This window comes from Aethina tumida, chromosome 1, assembly GCF_024364675.1.
Source record: "Aethina tumida isolate Nest 87 chromosome 1, icAetTumi1.1, whole genome shotgun sequence".
Lineage (NCBI taxonomy): Eukaryota > Metazoa > Arthropoda > Insecta > Coleoptera > Nitidulidae > Aethina > Aethina tumida.
Window position 1 is genome coordinate 30,477,826 of NC_065435.1, and position 23,121 is coordinate 30,500,946.

The 23,121-nt window shown below is 32.5% G+C and overlaps 1 protein-coding gene across 1 annotated transcript; it reads right to left on the reverse strand.

Annotated features, from left to right (window-relative positions):
* Nucleotides 1-2,804: 2,804 nt before the first annotated feature.
* LOC126264384 (uncharacterized) lies at nt 2,805-11,284 on the reverse strand. The gene is made up of 5 exons (XM_049962113.1): nt 11,270-11,284; nt 3,396-3,572; nt 3,056-3,337; nt 2,888-2,991; nt 2,805-2,820 (listed from the first exon to the last, which is right to left on the reverse strand). The coding sequence occupies exons 1-5, from the start codon at nt 11,282-11,284 to the stop codon at nt 2,805-2,807; spliced, it is 594 nt and encodes a 197-aa protein (XP_049818070.1).
* Between the last annotated feature and the right edge of the window lie 11,837 nt (nt 11,285-23,121).

Genomic DNA, 23,121 nt, shown 5'->3' on the forward strand with positions numbered 1-23,121 from the left:
AATTCGAAATATGTAGTTTAGAAACACGTTGTCGTCTTTCAAGTAAATTTGAATTGATCTTGCATTGTATCAATATTACATCAAGTTGTGGTTCAGTTATATTTTTTGGTATAATTCTATTCGTTTAAATCCACAGTGTCAACAAATTGACAGAGCTAAGATATATCGAGATGAGATGAGTTATACTAAATGGTAGAACTGTTCCGAATCAAATTCATCCTTATTTTTCAACCCACACTAAATGACTATAAATGTGATTCCCAAATATTTATATATAATATAATTTTCCAAATAAAACTACTTTGTGTACCTTTAAGTTATGTGGTTAATTTAATATAAGTTTGGTTGTTAATAAATGGTTTCGACCCATTGTCGATTTTTTTAACCTTCAACTATTCAGTGGAGGAACTTAAAAGTTATATGCAACATATTTTTTTAGGAAACACATTTAGTGATTACAGTACAGATTAAAATTTAAGGAAGAATTACTTCGGCACTAATCTAAAATTATAATTGCTATAAACAAGCTTCATTCTCAGATGATAGATGAGTTGAAACCTAGATCCACACTATGGAAACATTTCCATAAATTGAAAGTACTTGCTATATACAGAGATAGATATGTGGAACTCCAATGGAAACATTCCAGTCCTCAGCCTTTTTAGTAGAACTTTTGAATACGGTTTCTTGGTAATGCTGTTTTCTTCTTTATTGTGATTTTTTCTTGTACTTTTTTCGGATTTCTTGGATTTCTATTCATATTTCATAGCCTCAGAGAAAATATTTGCCGATGTCGTCAGGTTTTGTCGTGGCTCATTTCATCTTCATTTATATGATGGTAATCAGCCTTTCCATGTGAACTCCTCGTGCCCAACGAATCGTCGAAATACTTTAAAAAAGATATATAAAATTAATATTAAAGATTAATTTTATTATATATACCAATTTTATTTGTTTTTCATTTAATTTAAATAATTTAATTGTGTGTTTTAACATAAAATATGTCATTAATTATAAAAATCTTGAATACAGATGAAAATTATACTTACATTTAAATCCAATTCTTGGGCCACTAGAATCTATACACCATTTGCCTTTTGCATCGTACTTTAAGATTTCAATCTTAATTTATTCTGAAAACAAATTAATTAAAGTACTTATTCTTTGTTTAGTTGGGATCCCTGTAAGTAATTTAATGAATTTAGACAAAAATATTCCCTAAAAATAACAGTTTGATACGATCTGTTTCATTTCTAGTATTACTATACACAAGTATTTCTTCCGATTATCATTTCCAATGAGGCAGGGACTCATTAATAAAAGCGAGAATATTTAACTAATAATTTTGAATTGAAGCGTAGAAGCGCAACTTCAGAGAGATGTGGTTCGTATGAAATAAAAGTTTGAACTGTTTAAAGTTTGTTGGTAAACAAGTAAAGAAAACTTTTTGGTCTACCTGATTTAATGAACAAAATTGAAATTAGTTTATGACAACGAAATTCAAATATCTACAAATGAATAACGAATTAATAAATAAAACATTGAAATTTGTTTATGGGAATGGAATTCAAATGTCTACAAATGAATAACGAATAGTTAATTTTATAAGCTCTTTAGAGAACAACTTAGGAAACTTAGTTTTTAATTTTTTTACATGTAGATAAAGTAGGAACATATTGTATAAAATTTCATAAGACACAATCAACCAATGATAATTGATAGTTTAAAGTGTAAACCTCAGTACTCATGCAAACACTATACTTACTCATCATTGGTCCAATTCACTCGAGGCAAGTTATGTTAGAATATCTAGACATCGTGTATAACGGTTGTGATGACAACGGAGAATAAAAACAACAGAAGAGCGTAGTTATAGAAAGAGAGTTAAGTTGTAAGAGCAGAGTTAGTTGTATACAGCCCACCAATGTTGTAAGATAGTCAATAAGCGTTTTACTGAGTACCTTGCATTATCATTCCACGTCGCCTTGTAAGCAGGCATGTTCTAACTATTAACTTTTGTATTTTGACCTTAATGGAAACAAATACTTCCAGTGTTTCCGTGTCCTTTCGGTGAGCACAGGGGTGCGTCGTCAGGATTTCGAGAACACCTCCATAGGCGTATCCCACTTTGTGGAAGACTTCTGCGTTTTGGAGGTGTGGGGTGGCTGGTCGGAAGGAAGGCTTGGTGTTAGGGTTAGAAGTAGGAGTATATATGTATATATACATAAAGCATACACCACCTTCAAACGTTCGCACAAATTTTGTACTGCTGTGTTGATATCACTATCTGAAACATATGTTTCCGCTATGTTAGGACCATAGTTAGAATCTCCTGAAAATTTGATCCTTTTTTTTACAGATTCCCTATCATAAGGATTTTTGCGCTTCCGCTCTTTTTCAATACCCTGAGCACATAAATTTTTTTAGATTTTTACCTGGACTTTCATTAAAATATGATTTCCAAGGTTTTGTATGCCAATCTGAACCATAATTGTAAGAGACGACGCTTAAATGAGCTCGTATTTGAAATGAATTTCTTTGAATCAAGTTCAATCTTTTTCCCATATTGAAACGAGTCATTATATTCATAAAAATTTCTGCTTTATTGTTGGTTTCTTTATCAAGAAGTAAATCAGCCTTCATTAATAATTGCTCAATAGCACCAAAAAGATGGTGATGCAGGCCAGAAGATATAAGTTGAGTTGTTCGATCATTAGAAACGTCTCCAGTATTGGTGCACAAATACTGTTTGCAAGCACTGTGATTACCATAAACGTGATATATTGAATTTCTAATATCGGCTCTTAGATTTTCTGGATCCTGCGTATTTGCGTAAATTGCAGATTGAACTGATTTATTTAGTTCATTAATAGTATCGCTTTTTAACATCTTTCTGGCATCAACAGGGACCCCTTGAGTATCTTTTTTAATTTTGTAAAGGTTTTTACTGAAATTTTTTAATACATGGTTCATGCATTCAATTTTAACAACCTAAAAAGTATTGTGTAAATATTTGTAAAACTTATCTAACTATTATTTTATATTACAAGTTTACCTCGTGTCCATATGGTACCTTTTCTTTAATATTTTTAAAAACTGAGGAATCACCATCTTCAATAAATTTTAAGTATTTCAACCCATGCATTTCTATGCTGTTATTAAATCCCTCTACTATTATATCCTGTTCCATTGAAGATGATGAACCGGACCAATTTTTAAAACAAATATGTGTTTTAGCAGCTTCATTATTGTTTTCGGCTCTAGCGCAAATACAACAGTATTTATTCCTTACACCTACGAATAATACTTTTCCTGTTGTTTTCCCTATTATAACAGCCTACAAATTATAACATAAAATGTTATTTGTTACATATCCGAATATATTATAAACTTACAGCTCCAGAATTTGCATTATACGTATGTCCATAGCTTCGTTTAGACCATCCTCCATCTAAATATCCATCAGTTATATATGGAATGCCATGTGAATCTACATGTCCTTCCTTAATTGCAGCTTCACGTTCTAATTTTCCAGCTTCTTCCAAAGCAAGCCATAATGATTCTTTCCATACCTATAATATTTCATGTATAAAAACAAAAAAAATTTCAGTAATGGTACTATAATACACCTGATCCAATTCATTTTGAATTTTATAATACAAATTTTTAGATAAACATGGAATATCCATTACTTTCAATAATTCCATTAAATGTGCGTAGGTGCTTCCTACTGAAAATGTTCCCCATACAGCTGCTCTATTAATTTTGGACCTTGTTTTCGGATTTTCTGTTGAAACTGATACTTCTTTGTCACAAATGTTGCATTTTAAAATAAATGTGCTTCTTAACCCACATCGCACTTCTTTTAGATAAACTAATTGTCCACCAGTGCACCTCTTGTTGTGTTGTACTTGAATTTTAGTTGTTATATTTAGGAAGTATCTGATATCTACAATTCGATAACCTGTCAATGAATTGATTTCAGGAACAACTTCTATATCCAAAGGAAAATTTTCAATTCTAAAATAATACTAATTAAGTCGTCGCCGTCAGATATGGTTTCCAAAAAAGATGAATTTTGCCAATTTGAATAAAAACGTACCGTTCATATTCTTCATTTATTTCTGAAAACGTTTTTCTTTCACTTTTGCATGGGGTTAAATTAGACTTAGTTCTAACAGAACGTAACGGGGTTGTTGTACCACATGGACTAAGAGCTTCTTCGTTTGGACGTGAATTGAAAATATTATCTAGTATCTCATTTAAAATATATCGGGAACATTGGGTAGATTCTTTATAATTCTCAACTCGTTCTAAAAGTTTATCCACAATATATGATCCTATTTTCTCTACTTCCCTTTTTCTTTGTACATTTACTTGTCCAAGAAGCAAATCTACGCGTTTTCGGCATTTTCTAGAATTAATATTGCTTTTATTTTATTATTGTATGCTATTATACAGTACGAAAAATGCTCTTCGTGTCTGGATGTTGTAAGAGATGGATGCACGACAAAGAGAGTAAAGTTTTGCCCGGTAGTAAGAATCCCTACTCTCAGAGACAATGCGCCGTGCTAGTGCGCGCCGGCGCACAATGTAAATTAATCTTTGGGAATGCATTTAGTAACTCTCCGTATGCGTAGGGATGTAGTTTGAGTTCTTCGGATGCTCCATTTAAATTCCGTAACTTTATATAATTTTCAATCTGTAAAATAAAATATTTTTTGAGGGTATATCAAAAACAAAAATAAGTATTCTAAAATTAAACTACTTTTTTCAAAATAAAAATGTATCCCAAAAATTAAATTAAATAAATAAATGCATAAATAAAAAAACTAAAAATAATTAAATAAAGTGTTCAAAGACACCGACTCGTCTGCGGAGACGAACCGCATGCTAAACGCGGCAAAACCAAATGATCCCCTCCAGTCAGTTCGGCCCGCCCACATAATTGCATGTATATCTTTCCTTTTTGTTTACAAAGGGGTATTGATTTTCCGTCTCAATATGCGAGTAGACACGTTCATCATTTTTGATACGGTATATAAATACATTATAATATACAGTAGTTCATGCTTCTTTGATTTTAAATTTCATAATTATGTGTCACTTGATATTCCAATTTTATAAAGTTAATTTAATTACATAAACTCGACCTTGGGGTGGTAATGCCATTCTGCAGCCGACTATATACTATATATCTAATAAAAATTTAAAACTATGATATTTATATTAAATTCACTAAATTCCATTCGAAATAAACATAATACATTCTTCAAATAAATCATTCTTTATTCATTATTTCACTGGGAGAAAAACCAACAACAAACAATGAACATGGAATATAGATGCAACCAATGGAAAACCAAGGACACAAAAATATGAAATAATATCAAAATTGTGACATATACAAGTAAAAATCAATTAATTGATGACATGAATTAACAAATATATATATACTAAACAATAATACAGCAATATAAATCAAAAATTGAATAAAAAACTTACCTTTAAGAATTTACAATAAATTACACTTTGGCTCACGACTAAAATAAGACTAATTTGTTTCTTTGTTTGAAACTGTGACTGTTTCTTCAACCACCAAAACTGAACTAAAATTTCTGGCTCGTTTTAAATGTATACTGAATCGCACCCCTCTCATTGACCACTTAACTCAAGTACTACCCGAACAGAAAAATTCCATCCGTTTTGTTGATGTTATCACATTTCACTTAAATTTCGACACAAAAATACACGCAGGTCACATGCACTGGTTTGTATCACTCCTCACTCTAAGGGTGCGAAAGTAATTTTCGTGGCGCCAAGAGTATGTACTAAATGCAAATTTAGAGATAAGGTCACTATCCTACACAATCAAAATTGAAACAATAAGAATCGATTAAAGATTAACTTTGAGATTATTTTTTTAAATTAATAATAGATTGTAAATCGACATCCGTATTTGTATATCGTATTTATTATATTTGTTTATATGATAAAATGTGATTGGTTTAGAACTAACTATACGACACAAACCCTATTAGTAACTGTATACATTATTATATTTTTCATATATATTATTGTATCATATATTAATTTTATATAATTTTAATTAATAAAAATATATTAAGAATTCATTACTATTATAAATTTCATAATCTATTTACAACCAATAAATTCGTTATAAATATGAGATCTCGAGTGCGGTCCTGTCCCATGCAAAAAATTGTGCACACGAACGTTTTAAAACCGAATGTTTGTTTGATTTCGTGGCGGCACCACATTACGGGCTATGTTTTGTTTTGCGTCCTTTTCTGACCGAAAATGCGATTCCTTGTCTAGTAAACACCGCTGTTAAGTTTAACTAAGCAATTTTATTTGTAAAGTTAAGTTATATTTAATTATTTGTGAATCTCATTTATAGTCTTCCAGTGTAGGTTGAAATATAAGGATGAGATTGATTCGAAACATTTCTACCATCAACAATATTATATCAAATCGAAAAATCATCACGATATTCCTTTGCTCTGTCAGTTTGCTGACACTATGGATTAAAACGAATAGAATTATGAGAAAAGATATAACTGAACCACAATTTGGTGAAATATTAATACAATATAAGAATCAAATCAAGTTTTGCTTGGGAGAAGACAACTTTGTTCTAAATTACATACTTGTGATATGTGTCATAAGGAAACGTAATCTTAGCAACATAAATGTTATTTTATTTTTTTACAAACAATTGGTTGCTATTGAAGCTTGAAATAAATGTAGACGAGAGATCTGCAACTGATTTGATTTCAGTGACTCTCAGGGCACGTAATATAAATATTCAGACAGGAAGTTGCTATTTTTGTAACTGTTTAAATATTTCACCTTTTTAAATCAACAGTAAATTCACGTAGGTGATTCTCTCAGCTTGAATAACTGAGCGACAGATTTCAACTATGCACTTTCTTTTTCACCATTGGTTATCACCCTCAAATGATATACTAATCTTTCCATATTTGATACTTTTATATCGCACATTATTTAGATTCTTCATGTCTGGATGACAAATTCAAATAATATCAACACAATCCATAAACCAAATCATAAAATAGTGATTACTATTTTACAATTTTCTGCGTAAATATTGATTTGCAATCTTAGTTCGGTTGAAACTTATAATTAATGGCTTTCAGTTCTGCTAAAATTTTCATCTACTTTGGTCCATATATATTTTTGGTGTCTCCATATTTTCTTGAGAGTATGCGTGGTTTGACAACACACTGACAACATCGAGAACTAAAGATGGAATATTTTTGTTCTGCTTATTCGCTGATCATTTAATCGCGATACTGATCATAGAAGATCATTTTATACTACCACACATCGCGGAGCCTTGTATCCTATTAAGCAGTATTCTTCTAAAATATCTGTAATAATGATAATAATATCATAAATGAAAAAAAAGTTTATGCTCCTATAGACATTCAAGATAAAGTAAATTGTGTTTCACCTCTTGAAAGTTAAAGATTTTTTAGAAAAGTACTACTTAATAGGATCCCAGGTTCCTATAATCGCGATTATAAATCAGCAACTAAGGCCAAGTTGTCCAATTTGTCAGCTCTCAAGAAAACGTGGAGACACTTAAAATATATATGCACAAACGTAGATGAAAATTTCAGCAAAATTACATATGATAGAGCTATTAATTATAAATTTCATCTGAACAAAGATTGCAAATCAGAAAATTGTAAAGTAGAAATCACTTTTTCATGATTTTGTTAATTAAATGTGTTGACATTATTTGAAGTTGTCATCTACAGATGAGGAATCTAATTAAAGTTTGACATAAAATTAGCAAATTTGGAAAGATTGATATCTTAGTGTTGTTTGAGGGTAATAATCCAACCAAACGTGATAGAAAAAATTCAGTACCTAGTTGAAATTTGCCGCTCACTAATTCTTGCTTAAAGAATCAACTACGTGAATTATCTTTTGATTTAAATAGGTGAAATATTTAAACATTTACAATAATAGCAACCTACTGTCTGAAGGTTTCGATTACGAGTCACTGAAATCAAATCAGTTGCAGATCTCTCGTTGATATTTATTTTGAATCAAAGAAATACTGTCTGTGATTCTGCATATAATTAACATGTGAATAGAAATTGTTTTTGTTAACATTGTTAACTTTATACTTAAATGCCGATATATATTTTGTTGCTAAGAGAGGTGAGGGATGAAATTGAAAGGAAGATAACTAGCCTGATGTATACATAAATAAAATTTTAATTAATTGGTAATTATAAAAATAAACGGACATTTGGGAGTGAGTATTGGATTGAGTAACGTTTTGCAGACTTTCATGTTTCAATAGAAACGAAGGAAGTTTGTTTGTAAAATAAAAGAAAATAACAATTATGTTGCTAAGATTACGTCACCTTATAGCATGTCACCCTGTCCAATTATAGGCAAGAGTTATGGTTAATTCAATTAATCCTAATTCGAAATATGTGGTTTAGAAACACGTTGTCGTCTTTCAAGTAAATTTGAATTGATCTTGCATTGTATTAATATTACATCAAGTTGTGGTTCAGTTATATTTTTTGGTATAATTCTATTCGTTTGAATCCACAGTGTCAACAAATTGACAGAGCAAAGAAATATCGAGATGAGATGAGTTATACTAAATGGTAGAACTGTTTCGAATGAAATTCATCCTTATATTTCAACCTACACTAAATGACTATAAAAGTGATTCCCAAATATTCATATATAATATAACTTTTCAAATAAAACTACTTTGTTTACCTTTAAGTTATGTGGTTAATTTAATATAAGTTTGGTTGTTAATAAATGGATTCGACCCATTGTCGATTTTTTTAACCTTCAACTATTCAGTGGAGGTACTTAAAAGTTATATGCAACATATTTTTTTAGGAAACACATTTAGTGATTACAGTACAGATTAAAATTTAAGGAAGAATTACTTCGGCACTAATCTAAAATTATAATTGCTATAACAAGCTTCATTCTCAGATGATAGATGAGTTGAAACCTAGATCCACACTATGGAAACATTTCCATAAAATGAAAGTACCTGCTATATACAGAGATAGATATGTGGAACTCCAACGGGAACATTCTAGACCTCAACCTTTTTGGTAGAATTTTTGAAGACGGTTTCTTGGTAATGCTGTTTTCTTCTTTATTGTGATTTTTTCTTTTTTTTTTCGGATTTTTTGGATTTTTTTTCATATTTCATAGCCTCAGAGAAAATATTTCCCGATGTCGTCAGGTTTTGTCATGGCTCATTTCATCTTCACTTATATGATGGAAATCAGCCTTTCCATGTGACCGTAACTCCTCGTGCCCAACGAATCGTCAAAATACCTTAAAAAAGATATATAAAATTAAAGATTAATCATATTATATATACCAATTTTATTTGTTTTTCATTTAAATTAAATAATTTAATTGTGTGTGTTTTAACATAAAATATGTCATTAGTTATAAAAATCTTGAATGCAGATGAAAATTATACTTACATTTAAATCCAATTCTTGGGCCACTAGAATCTTTACATCATTTGCCTTTTGCATCGTACTTTAAGATTTCAATCTTAATTTATTCTGAAAACAAATTAATTAGGTATTAATGTGTTGTTTTAAGGAGCGTCATATACATGAAAGTACTTATTCTTTGTTTAGTTGGGAATTCCTGTAAGTAAATTAATGAATTTAGACAAAAATATTCCCTAAAAATAACAGTTTGATACGATCTGTTTCATTTCTAGCATTACTATACACAAGTATTTCTTCCGATTATCATTTCCAATGAGGCAGGGACTCATTAATAAAAGCGAGAATATTTAACTAATAATTTTGAATTGAAGCTAGAAGCAACTTCAGAGAGATGTGGTTCGTATGAAATAAAAGTTTGAACTGATTAATGTTTGGTGGTAAACAAGTAAAGAAAACTTTTTAGTCTACCTGATTTTATGAACAAAATTGAAATTTGTTTATGGGAACGGAATTCAAATGTCTACAAATGAATAACGAATAGTTAATGTTATAAGCTCTTTAGAGAACAACTTAGGAAACTTAGTTTTTAATTTTTTTACATGTAGATAAAGTAGGAACAAAATGTATAAAATTTCAGAAGACACAATCAACCAAAGTGTAAACCTCAGTACACATGCAAACACTATACTTACTCATCATTGGTCCAATTCACTCGAGGCAGGTTATGTTAGAATATCTAGACATCGTGTATAACGGTTGTGATGACAACGGAGAATAAAAACAACAGAAGAGCACAGGGGTGCGTTGTCAGGATTTCAAGACCACCTCCATAGGAGTATCCCACTTTGTGGAAGACTTCTGCGTTTTGGAGGTGTGGGGTGGCTGGTCGGGAGGACAGATTGGTGTTAGGGTTAGAAGTAGGAGTACTTCCAGGATTTACCGATGGTATCTGTAGTATAGCAGACAGCTTACTTTCATTCGTTTTAATTCACCCTCTAGTTCCGAGATTTTAATCTTAACATCTAGTTTTCGGGTACCTCTTGGCTTATCTTTTTCGCGGACACTACACATGGTTTATTGGTTTAGTAACCGAGGTTGCCAGCCAAATTAACAACTCTTCTCTTTTGTCTGAATATGGCAACTCTTATAACTAAATTCAAACAGAAGGACGAACGTTATGTCTAACTCCATTTGGGGGTCTGATATCGGTGTAGCTCTTTGCCGAATTTTGCTGTTGTTACTTAATTTTCAGAGAATATGCAAGAAATTGCAGTAATTTATTCAATCAATTAATTGAAATACAAAGGATGAATCAACAAAAAAGACAACTACTACTGTGCTCTTGAGCTGTTTCTCTCAAACTGACTCTTACTGTTTCTTGATCACCAAGGTTACCTCGGTCGCCTTCATTTGTCAATTGTTATTGTTTTTTAACTTACTTTATTCTATTTTATTGTTTATATTAACACCGCCTCTCAATAGAATAGAATGAAGGCAATCCGAATCATAAAGACATTTCAATTATTTGTGATTGCTTTTCTTCCTCTAGGTAAGTCGCAAATAGACCTAGTATTGTTCTTTGCTAACGACTGCATCTCACAATTGATTGCTTATTCCCACTCAGACCAGTCACTACGCCGTTTTGCTTCCGATATTGTGGACGGATCGTCACCAATAAATCGTTCTGCTGATAACACTAGTGATTCACCTTCGATAGATGATAGTGCCTTTCTTACTCTCCCGCTCTTTCGTTGAGTTACCTCGCTGATACCCATGTTATCCAAACAAACGCCGTTACCAACACAATCCAAATTAGTACTGTGGATTTCTCCAGTTTTATCAGTACGCGACTGTTCATCATCATTTGGTTGAACTGCTTTACCGTCACACGTACTCCCACTATCTGTAACCGCCTCTGAACCGATTATCTCTACTAACTTTGATCGATTTAGTACCGATGATTCATTGAATGTTACATTTCGACTAAAAATTAGCTTCTGTTGTTCAATATCCCAAAGTCAATACGTACCAAACGTCGCACCATAACCAAGCATAATACATTTTGTTGCTTTTGCTTGTAATTTCAACCGCATTTCATGTGGAATATGATTGTAACATTCAGAACCAAATATTCGAAGGTTTGACAGCTCTGGTTTCTTTCCACACCAAATTTCTGCTGGTGTCTTGTCTTTAAACTGCTTTCCACCCGCGTTTGTTGGCGATCGATTTTTGATATAATTTGCCGGCATAATTGCTTCATTCCAAAACTTATTTTCCATCCCACTGGCCAAAAGCATTATCGTAGCCTTGTGTTGCAGCGTTTCATTTAAATGTTCAGATACTGAATTCATTTACGGATTGTATGCAACGGTGACTAACATCTGAATACCCTTTTGTTTGCAATATTCTTTAAAATCGTTTGACGTATATTCACCACTGCCATCATGTCTCAATTTTGACACCTTTGAGCCATGAAGTGCCTCAGCCATTGCAACAAATTCCTTGAATTTACCAAACGTTTCACTTTTTCTCTTGATGCAATAGACCATGGATGCTCTCGAATAATCATCCATGAATGTCACAAAATAACGTCACCCATCGTATGCATTCGTTGGATACGGTCCACAAACATCACTGTGAATCAATTCCAAAACTCGCAATGAACGTGTATTTGAATTTCTTGGAAACGGTGAACGAACATGATTTCCAAGTACACACGATTCGCACAACTGTGTATCCTTTTTTTTTACGTTACTCATACCAATAGCCATACAATTGGCTAACTTTTTCATGTCATTTCGGTTGAGATGACCAAGTCTAAAATGCCATAAATTCTGTGATATTGTATTCAATTTATTCACTCCTGTAAATCCCGCAAACACATTGTTGTCAACGTACAAAATCACTTCATACATTCTTCCATTTACGCGTCCGACAAACTTTTCGATACCATTCAGCGATACATAGGCATAATCACCCTCAAACACAATTCGATATCCCTTTTGTGTTAGTCTTCGAATTGACATCAAGTTGCATTTCAAATCATTCACGAATAGAACGTCCTACATTGTTTTTACCGATGTGTCACCATGGTGAAATGTTTTAACGAGAATGTCGCTTTGCAACAATGCTTTGATTTTTCTTGGCAAACGAAATGCTTATTTCGTCAATTGGTTCCAATTTATCGAAGAACATCTTCTGATTCACCATATGCTGAGTCGCTCCAGAATCTAAGACAAATTTTATTTCGGCGTAATTACCGCTATTCTGCTGCAATTGAGCGTTAAATGCCTTCGATTCTGCCAAATTCTCTTTGGTACCATCTTCAGCAATTGCATACATCGATGAACCGCTTGCTCTGTTTGCGCTTTCTCTATTTGACCTCTCTTTTTTGTTTTTATTGCGAAAACATTGAGCCTTTTTGTGTCCAGATTTTTTACACATATGACATATAATTGTCTTTTTCCCAGCAAACATTGCTCCAGGCTCAATTGATTTACACGAACCATTTTCACCAGTCTGCTTGTTGTACTCATCCATTAACCGCGTTTTAACAAATTCTACAGTTAACTTTGATTGATCCATTGTTTCCAATGCTGTCACTAGGTTATCATAACCTCATGGCATAGTAATCAACAAATGTACAACCTCATCAAGCTCTTCCATTGTAGCTCCCGTTGACTTTAACTCTCGAATTCTCTTATCAAATTGCAAAAGTAAACTTATCATATCATCCGACTCATTGTATTTCATTGTCAGCAATTGTTTTCGTAATAAAACTTGCGACGCCACACTTTTCCTTTCGAAAATCGTGCATAATGTGTCGAACATGTCCTTTGCCCGAGCTTTTTCGCGAACATACTCAAGTTGGCTATCATGAACTGACTGTGCTAATATCGAAACACATTTCTTTTCATTCAACTTAATCGTAGGATGTATTGTCACATCTTTTTCCGCTGTAAGAATGACCTCCAACGATTCCTCGATGAATCTTCTCAACTCCATTTCATCAAGCAAAATTCCCACACGATATTTCCATTTGCTAAAATTCGTGCCATCGAGTTGTTGAATTTTTAGAATGTTATTTACAGTAACGTTCGCCATCTTTGTCTGTTGCCTTCACCACAATTGACTTCCAACCTCAATTGTATAACTTTATCCTGCACGCAGTGGGCCCATAACCTCAGAGAATATGCAAGAAATTGCAGTAATTTATTCAATCAAATAATTGAAATACAAAGGATGAATCAACAAAAAAGACAGACACTACTGAGCTCTTGAGCTGTTTCTCTCAAACTGACTCTCACTATTTCTTGATCACCAAGGTTACCTCGGTCGCCTTCATTTGTCAATTGTTATTGTTTTTTAACATACTTTATTCTATTTTATTGTTTATATTAACGTTATGTCTAACTCCATTTGGGGGTCTGATGTCGGTGTGGCACGTTGCCGAATTTTTCTGTTGTTACTTACTTTAGATAGTTAACTCTTTCGGAACTTGGAACGGAGTCGCGCTCAGGGTTTACCGGGCAGTTGACCTTTCTTTCTGCCAATAGAACCTGGATTTGAACCGCCTTTTTCTTTTCTTCTTTCACGGTTTTTGCTGGCGATGTGCCGTCCGGTTCCAATATAATTCGGAACCACTCGACCTTTTGCAGGCACACTTGCTGTTTTCCCATTTCATTATCGCTAATTCGGTTATTAAACTGTTTATAGTACGAAAACAAAAATTTAATTCAGTTGTTTCTTGGATTGGTAACTAAGGTTACCAGACAAGTAAACAAATTTTTTCATTTGTCTGAATTTGGTAACTAACTAAATTCAGACAAAAGATGGACACTAAATAAACACAAAAATATCACTACAAACACTTTTGAAAACTGAGGTGTGAGTGTGATGAGAATAATAGTCGATGTTACAAGAACACTGATCGTTTATTATATTATTACAAAGTGTGCTAGAAACGTCAAAGACTAAAAACTAAGAACTAAAAACCCTGCGTAGCATGACGCTTGCGTTAGGGCATCTATACAGAGTGTTCCAAGTATCAATGTGCAATTTCATTCCTTAACAAACACTTTTCCGTAGTTGCTACTCAAATTTGGATAAATGACGATTGTTACCGCTGCCATTGGTAACGACAGAAAGGTCTTTTATTGTTAGCAACTTTTGTCAATTGTTCAAAGTGCAACCAGGGAATATTGTTAATAGTATCAATTTTTCTTTGAGTTGTTCGTCCTTCTTCTGTCTGAATTTAGTTATAATAGTTACCATAATCGAAAGAGAAGAGTTGATAACGCTAATCCCAAATCTTTATCCCAACCAGCCACCCCCACTCCTGCAAAGTCTTCCAGCTCCAAAACGCAGGAACTCGGTCACCCCCAAGGAGGTGATGTCGAAATTGTCTAACTACGATGCACCAGTTATGGTTCAGTATTCAAATTTATGTATATTGAACTGTATTAAAGTATTTTAGACCAAGTACACTAAGAATTAGAAGAGACTTCTCATAGAGAAGAAAATTTTAAATTGGTTTGGGAAAAAACAGCGCTAATGATTAGCCGTCTCAGGTCTCAGTTTCGGTTAATATTTTTTGACAGCTCATTGACAATCTTGGCAACTGATCTTTGTGTAATTTCGTTTCGTTTGGTGTCCAATAATATAATGCTCTAAAGGCGAATTACTGAGAGAGGTTATTTCAATTTGCCAAAATATGCGGAAAGTAGGAAGGTCCTAATTATGTGATGTGAATTTATAAGTTTAACAAAATTGAAAAAAAGCAGCTAAACAACAAAAGAAATAAGTATTTACACTTCGTTAGCTGTTTGTTTCACTTTTTTGCCTTCAATGCAGACACAAATCTAATATTTTTGTTTATATTCAAAACGTAATTATAATTTTGTCCAGATTGATGTTTTCAATGAACACAGAAGTCTTTATTTATCTAGTAATAGAGGTCCTTATGATATTCTTTCTACAGTATTGAATGAATTGTGGATTTTCATTAACAAAGCCTCTAACAATGAAACTTAATATATTTTTAAAATCTACTTTATTTCCTAACGTACGTAAAAAATCATTTGTTATACCTATCTTAAAGGATGGAGATAGTTTACTTGTTGTTTTCCAAGATTGTCCAAAAAAATCATTTCCAAAATAATTATGCCATAGTTCCAAAATATTATAAATGAGAGTCTACATGAATTTTGCAAATATAAATCCTATACGACCAACCTTCTTATTTATAAACTCTCGACAGTTGGTGCTCTTGAAAATCATTTACAGGTTGATGCTGTTTATACAGACATTTAAAAGGCAATTGATAGAATCTGCCATGATTTATTGTTTGCTAAACTAAATGGGCTGGATTTGACAAGTAATTTTTCCACTGTAAATAATTATAACGATTGTAATGTAAGGTGATTAGATTTTATAAAAAAATTAATCAACACCATATTCTCAAGTTATACATTAGATAAAAGATATTAATGTAATGTGTTTGAAATTTAAAAATGAGTAATAGATTGGGCGGTAGTTTTTCTGGAAAAGTTGGTTCGGGTCAAGGAAACTGAATTTGGGTAAATGTAAAAGAAAAGCTGGAGAATATCTTGATGCGTTTGCCCACACATTAAAGTAGCTTTTTACACAAATACTGCTGTAGGATCCCAGGTTTTGCGATGTTTTGTCGTATAAAATAACCTCTTTCCATAATCGGTATCGCGATTATAAGTACAGCAATTAAGCAGAACGAAATACTCTCACATTAGCTGTCAAAATTGCCAGAGTTGTCAAAACGTGCGGACTCCTTAGGAACTCGTTAGGAATATTTAAACAATTACAATAATGGCAACTTGATGCCATTATTGTGGAGATGTCGATTACTAGTCCTGAAAGTCACGGAAATCAAATTAGTTGCAGATCTATCGTCGACATACAAAAACTGTCTGTGATTCTGATAGATAATTAACATGTGAAAAGAAATTGTTTTTGTTAACTTTGTTAACTTTATATTTCCATTAGAATAGATTGCTGCTAAGAGAAGTTCCAACTATTATAATTTAGTTTGAATATGTGATACGGACGACGTGAGGGATGAAATTGAAAACAGGATAACTAGATGTATATACACATAAATAAAATTTTAATTAATTAGTAATTACAAAACTAAACGAACATTTGGGAGTGGGTGTTGGACTGAGTGACATTTTACGAACTTTCAAGTTTCAATAGCAACGAAGGAATTTTGTGTATCAAATAAAAGAAAATAATATTTATGTTGCTAAGATTACGATTCCTTGTGACATATGCCAGACGTTAAAATATAAACAAAACATCCAATGTCCAATTGAACCTTATTCGAAATATGTAATTTAGAAAAAAGTTGTCTTCTTTCAAGTAAATTTGATTTGTTTCTTCCATTTCTTCTTTTATTGATGATCCTTGGTCCTGGATTTGCATTTGAGGACTTTTATGACCTTACTTATTACAAGTGTATCACCCTTACTTACTTTGTTTCTTGTGGTTGGTATTGTTGACTGAGAATACTGTTGAGTCACTTTCAGGTTGTTTAACATCTTGTGATAGTTTTGATTTCACAGAAATTGAAGTTATCTTCATGCCGGAGCTTTCAACAGCAATAATTATTGGTTGATAGGAGGACTCTGGTAGACCGGAGAGTAGCAATGTAACTAGCCATTCATCGTCAACTGCGAAACCAATGTTTCTCAGCTTGTGAGCAGTACACATAATTTTGCTCACATATTTCTCTACATTTTGACATAGAGTAAGTGAAGTATTATAGAGATCACGCAGCAGCCCATCACAGCGTGTCAACCAAGAGTCATCAAATACTTATGAAAACGTATCCCATACTTCTTTTGCAGTACTACTCTCTTATATGTGCACGTAATTTATTTAGTCAACTAGTAAATTTATCTTAGTTTTTGCCTTTGTGTCTCGTTTTGTGTCCACAATGACACATGTGGTGGGGTCTATGCAGTTTCACAACTCCTCTTGCTGTAGGTATGATTTTAGAGCAAATCGCCACGTTACGTAATTATCTCGGCCGGTTAACTTTTCAATTAATGCCAATTGATTGTTTGCTGACAATTTAAGAACCCTTATTCCAGATGTTACGAGAAAACACTTTTCAATTGTCGTATTGACGTTTTAGGTTAACTTCATTACTTTTCTCAGTAAGTAAACCATTCTCGGCTTCCCTGGGCTTTTCTGGCTCCATAACCTGTTAATTTTTCTTAAAAGAATTTTTTATTTCAGGAGAAAAATTTATATTTAAGAATTTAGTGTTAAAATTACAACTTAACTGTCTACAAACGCACAATTCAAATTACAATATTATCAGTTTATGTGTAGTTTCTACAGGTCATCGCATCAATTACAATTGGGTTCCCAAGAGGAGATGAAACATTATTTGTTTTAAGTTGTGTTATAATTTTCCTTTCTATGTAATAGCGTAAGTTACATTGCGCTGTAAATTAGATTTTTTTGAGAAGAATGCTTCAGGTAAACTACTTTGGGTTAACAAGACAGCATTAAATTAACTGAGGAATGCATATTATCGGAATTTGTAAGCTGGGTCATCTCCTTGATTAGTATTTATATGATCCCATTTTTCGCACTGAAATATCCTCTTTCTGTAATTCGCCAAAGAGCATTATAGGATCGGACACCAAACAAAACAAAATTACACAAAGATCAGTTGTCAAGATTGTCAGTGAGTTGTCAAAAAATACGAGCCGAAACTGAGACTGAGACGGCTAGCCATAAGCGCTACCAAATAATTTCATTCAATTAGAAACGTTAAATAATTACTTTAATAACAAGATTATATAAATGTTTGTGATTTAAAGTACTGTAACCTGTATTCCATTTCTATCTACACAGTTCTGCCATACTAATTTAAGAGTTTATTTTCTATGAGAAGGCTCTTCTAATTCTTGGGTACTTGGTCTAAAATACTTTAATACAATTCAATATACATAAATTTCAACACTGAACCATAAATGGTTCACAATTTCGACATCACATCCTTGGGAGTGACCGAGTTCCAAGAAGTCTTCTGAGTTTTGGAGCTGGGAGACTTTGCAGGGGATGCAAGGGTGGCTAGTTGGGATAAAGATTTTGGATTAGCGTTAGGAGTAGGGGTACTATCAGAGTTTACCGATAGTATCCCTAGTTTAGACGACAAAGCTGTGTAAGCACTCTTTCACTCTCTGTATCTAACATTCTAATTTTATTCCTAAGGAAATCGGGTACCTCTGGAAACGTCAGCAGACTTTTGGGTTTTATTGAGTTTTTCACTTAGCTTTTCTTTTTTCCGGACCCTACACATGGTTTATTGGTTTAGTAACCGAGGTTACAAGCCAAATTAACAGCTCTTCTCTTTCGATTATGGTAACTATTATAACTAAATTCAGACAAAAGAAGGACGAATAACTCAAAAAAAATTGTAATTTTCAACAATATTCCCTGGTTGCTACCCACACTTTGAACAATTGACAAAAGTCGCTAACAATAAGAGACTTTTCTGTCGTTATCAATGGCAGAGGTAACGATCGTCATTTAACCAAGTTTCGGTAGCAACTACGGAAAAGTGTTTTTAGTGATATTTTCGTTTTTATTTAGTGACCCTATTAAAGTTCCTATTAAAAGACAAGAATCGTGAAATAAGAAAAGGAAAGGGAGGCTCAAATCCAGGTTCTATTGGCAGAAAGGAAGGCGGTACCACATCCAACGACACAACTAGTTATTGTAAAGCCCCAGTTTTGATCGGTTACATTAGAGTACATTAGAGTACCAATTAATTCTCTGTATCGTGCGGGGTCTTTGAATGGTTTTAAATCTCTCTTAAATTTTGAGTGGCAGTCATACGGTGTTTTAATTGGATTGCAATCTACCATTCTGAATTTCTCTAAAATATATTTTTTTTGTTTTAGTGTTACTCCTTTCTTACTTTGATTAATTTCCATTCTAAAGAAAAACCTTGCAATCTATGATCTTCAATTTCTCAGCTAATTCTCTCTTAATTTCATTACCAGTTTATTTTCGACAGTTCTTTTGTACTCCTTAAATTTTTCAAAAACTTCTCTCTTTGACTTAAGGAAAAAACCTGGCACCACCTATTATATTCGTCTATTAATGTAAGAAGATATCTTGATCCACCGCTGAATTTGACTCGCATTGGTCCGCAGATATCTGAATGGACAATATTCAGTAACTGCTTACTTCTTCCTTCTCTGTCAGTAAAGGGTTTCCTTGCTTGCTCACCTCGTTGACATTGTCACACCACATGGGTAATTTATCATTATCCAATTTATTACCGTGTACCAGTCGCTTTCTGTACAAATTCTGTACGCCTTTATAATGTAGGTACTCTAGTTGTTTATGCCACAGGACCATTTTGTTTGAATTTCTATGCATTATTCACTTGTAGACATTTGAATTTCGTTGTATATAAACATATTACAATATTTTTCATAAAATCAAGTAGCCCAAAAAGTTTTCTTTATTTGTTTACCACAAACCTCTAATCAGTTCAGACTTTTATTTCATAAGAAACACATCTTTCTGAAGTTGCTCCTACGCTTCAATTCAAAATTAATAGTTAAATATTCTCTCTTTATTAATGAGGTTCTTCCTCATTGAGAATTGTAATTAGCAGAAATACTTATGTACAGTAGTGCTAGAAATGAAACCGATCGTACCAAACTGTTATTTTTAGGGAATAGTTTTGGCTAAATTCATTATTTATATTTACAGGAATTCCCAACTAAACACAAAATAAGGCTTCATAAAATAACACATTGATTTGTTTTCAGAATAAATTATGATTTTTTTTTTATTGGAGCAAAGTGGGGGAAATCTACAAGACGTAGTGCCGGACTTTACCGACTAAAAACCCCTCTCCGGGCAATGATTCGAAGATCATGACCTAAGAGTAGTTAACCATAAAGGTTTAGGAAAATAGAAGGGAAAACTAAAGAGGTACGTAACAATCGCTACATAGTAAAGAAAAGATGTTCAAAAGAGACGCAGAGGTCTAGACAGTCGAGAGACAAGGTCTCTTGTATCTGTCGGATTCACAGGGTTGGATATCATGCAAGCATGCAATCTCCGGATTAGAGTGTTGAAAGATAGATCTCCGGAGATTGAGGGCATGCTATTTTCTCTGAGGCTATGAAATATGAAAAAATATGCAAGAAATTCGAAAAAAGGTCAAGAAAAAGTCACAATAAAGGAGAAAACAGCAATACCAAGAAACCGTCTTCAAAAGTTCTATCAAAAAGGCTGAGGACAGGAATGTTCCCGTTGGAGTTCCACATATCTGTCTGTGTATAAAGAAGGTACTTTCATTTTATGGAAAGTTTGCCATGGTATGGGCATACGTTTCAACTCATCTAACATCTGAGAATTAAGCATGTTTATAGTAATTATAATATTAGAATTGTGCCGTAGTAGTTTTTGCTTATATTTTAATCTGTAATTTATGACGGAAAATGTGATTCATAAATAATTATATTGTGTATATCTGTATATTTTTCCACTGAATAATTGGATGTTGAAAAAATCGGCAATGTGTCGAAACCATTTTATAACACCAAACTAATATTAAAATATCGACATAAGTTAAACAAAGTAGTTTTATTTGTATAGTTATGTTATATTTAAATATTTGGGAATATCATTTATGGTCATCCACTGTAGGTTGAAATACAAGGATGAGATTGATTCGAAACAGTTCTACCATCAAAAATATTATAACAAATTGAAAAATCATCACGATATTCCTTTGCTCTGTCAATTTGCTGAGACAGTGGATTAAAACGAATTATAAGAAAAGATATAACTGAACCACAATTGGGTGTTATATTAATACAATGTAAGAATCAAATCAAATATGCTTGAGAGAAGACAACTTTTTTATAAATTACATATTTCTGACATATGCCATAAAGAAACGTAATTTGACATGTTATTTTACTTTTTGACAAACAATTCGTTGCTATTGATACTTGTTTGCAAAATGTGACTCAATCACACACTCACTCGCTTTATTTTTTAATTACAAATTAATTAAAATTTTATTTATGTGTATATACATCAGGCTAGTTATCTTGTTTTCAATTCTATCCCTCACCTATCACATATTAATTACCTGTCGAAAATAAATGTCGACGAGAGATCTGCAACTGATTTGATTTCAGTGACTTGCAGGGCTCGTAATCTAAACCTTCAGACGGTAAGTTGCTATTTTTGTAACTGTTTAAATATTTCACCTTTTTAAATCAACAGTAAATTCACGTAGTTGACTCTTTCAGCTTGAATAAGTGAGCGACAGATTTCAACTATGCACTGAATTTTTCTCCTTCACCTTTAATTATCACCCTCAAACAACACTAATTTACCAATCTTTCCATATTTGATAATTTTATGTCGCAAATTATTTAGATTCTTCATGTCTGGATGACAAGTTCAAATAATATTAACACAATTTATAAACCAAATCATGAAATAGTGATTTCTATTTCACAATTTTCTGGGGAAATAAAGATTTGAAATCTGTTGCAGTTTTGTTAAAACTTTCATCTACTTTAGTGCATATATATTTTTAGTGTTTCCACATTTTCTTGGGAGTAGGCATATTTTGACAAAACACTGACAACATCATCGAGAACTAAAGTTGTAGTATTTTCGTTCTGCTTATTCGGTTATCATATAATCGCGATACCGATCATGGAAAGAAGTAATTATATACAACCAAACATCGCGGAGCTTTGTATCCTATTAAGCAGTACATCCATATGCGTTGGGATGTAGATGGAGTTCTTAAGATACTTTATTTAAAATTGCAATCTGTAAAAAGAAATAATTTTTGAGGGTATTGCAAAAATTATCTTCAAAAATTGATTGAATAAATCATATTGTAGAAGAGAATGAAAAACACAGTGACCAAAGATTTTTTTGAAAGAAGGAAAATAACGGAGCGATTTTTAATTAGGGATGTCTCAATTTGATTATACGGCGTTGTAGTACGTTGGTTCAGTCAACCAAAGGGGCTATATACAGTGCAAAAATGCTAGTGCAAGTGCGCGCTTGCGCACAATATAAATTAATCTTAGCGAATGCATTTAGTAACTCTCTATATGCGATATTAAAAACAAAAATAAGTATTCTAAAAATAAAGTTCTTTTTTCAAAATAAAAAATATCCCAAAAATTAAATGAAATAAATAAATGCATAAGTAAAAAAACTAAAAATAATTAAATAAAGTGTTCAAAGACACCGACTCGTCTACGGAGACGAACCGCATGCTAAACTCAGCAAAACCAAATGATCCCCTCTAGTCAGTCCGGCCCGCCCACATAATTGCATGTATATCTTTCTTTTTTGTTTACAAAGGGGTGTTGATGTTCCGTTTCAATATGCGAGTAGACACGTTCATCATTTTTGATACTGTATAACAGGATATTTTGCACTAAATACTCTCTGTACTCTGTAATATTGTATCACTTTGGTTAACTTTTGATATATATATATATAAATCGGGATTCCTTTTTACAGTTTCTAATACATTTTGGTGTTTTGATAATAT

Coding starts and splice junctions, on each gene's coding strand:
- LOC126264384 (XM_049962113.1), bottom strand. Junction 3,338..3,395: donor ATAATGCAAATTCTGGAGCT/GTAAGTTTATAA, acceptor TATAATTTGTAG/GCTGTTATAATAGGGAAAAC. Junction 2,992..3,055: donor AGGTACCATATGGACACGAG/GTAAACTTGTAA, acceptor AATACTTTTTAG/GTTGTTAAAATTGAATGCAT.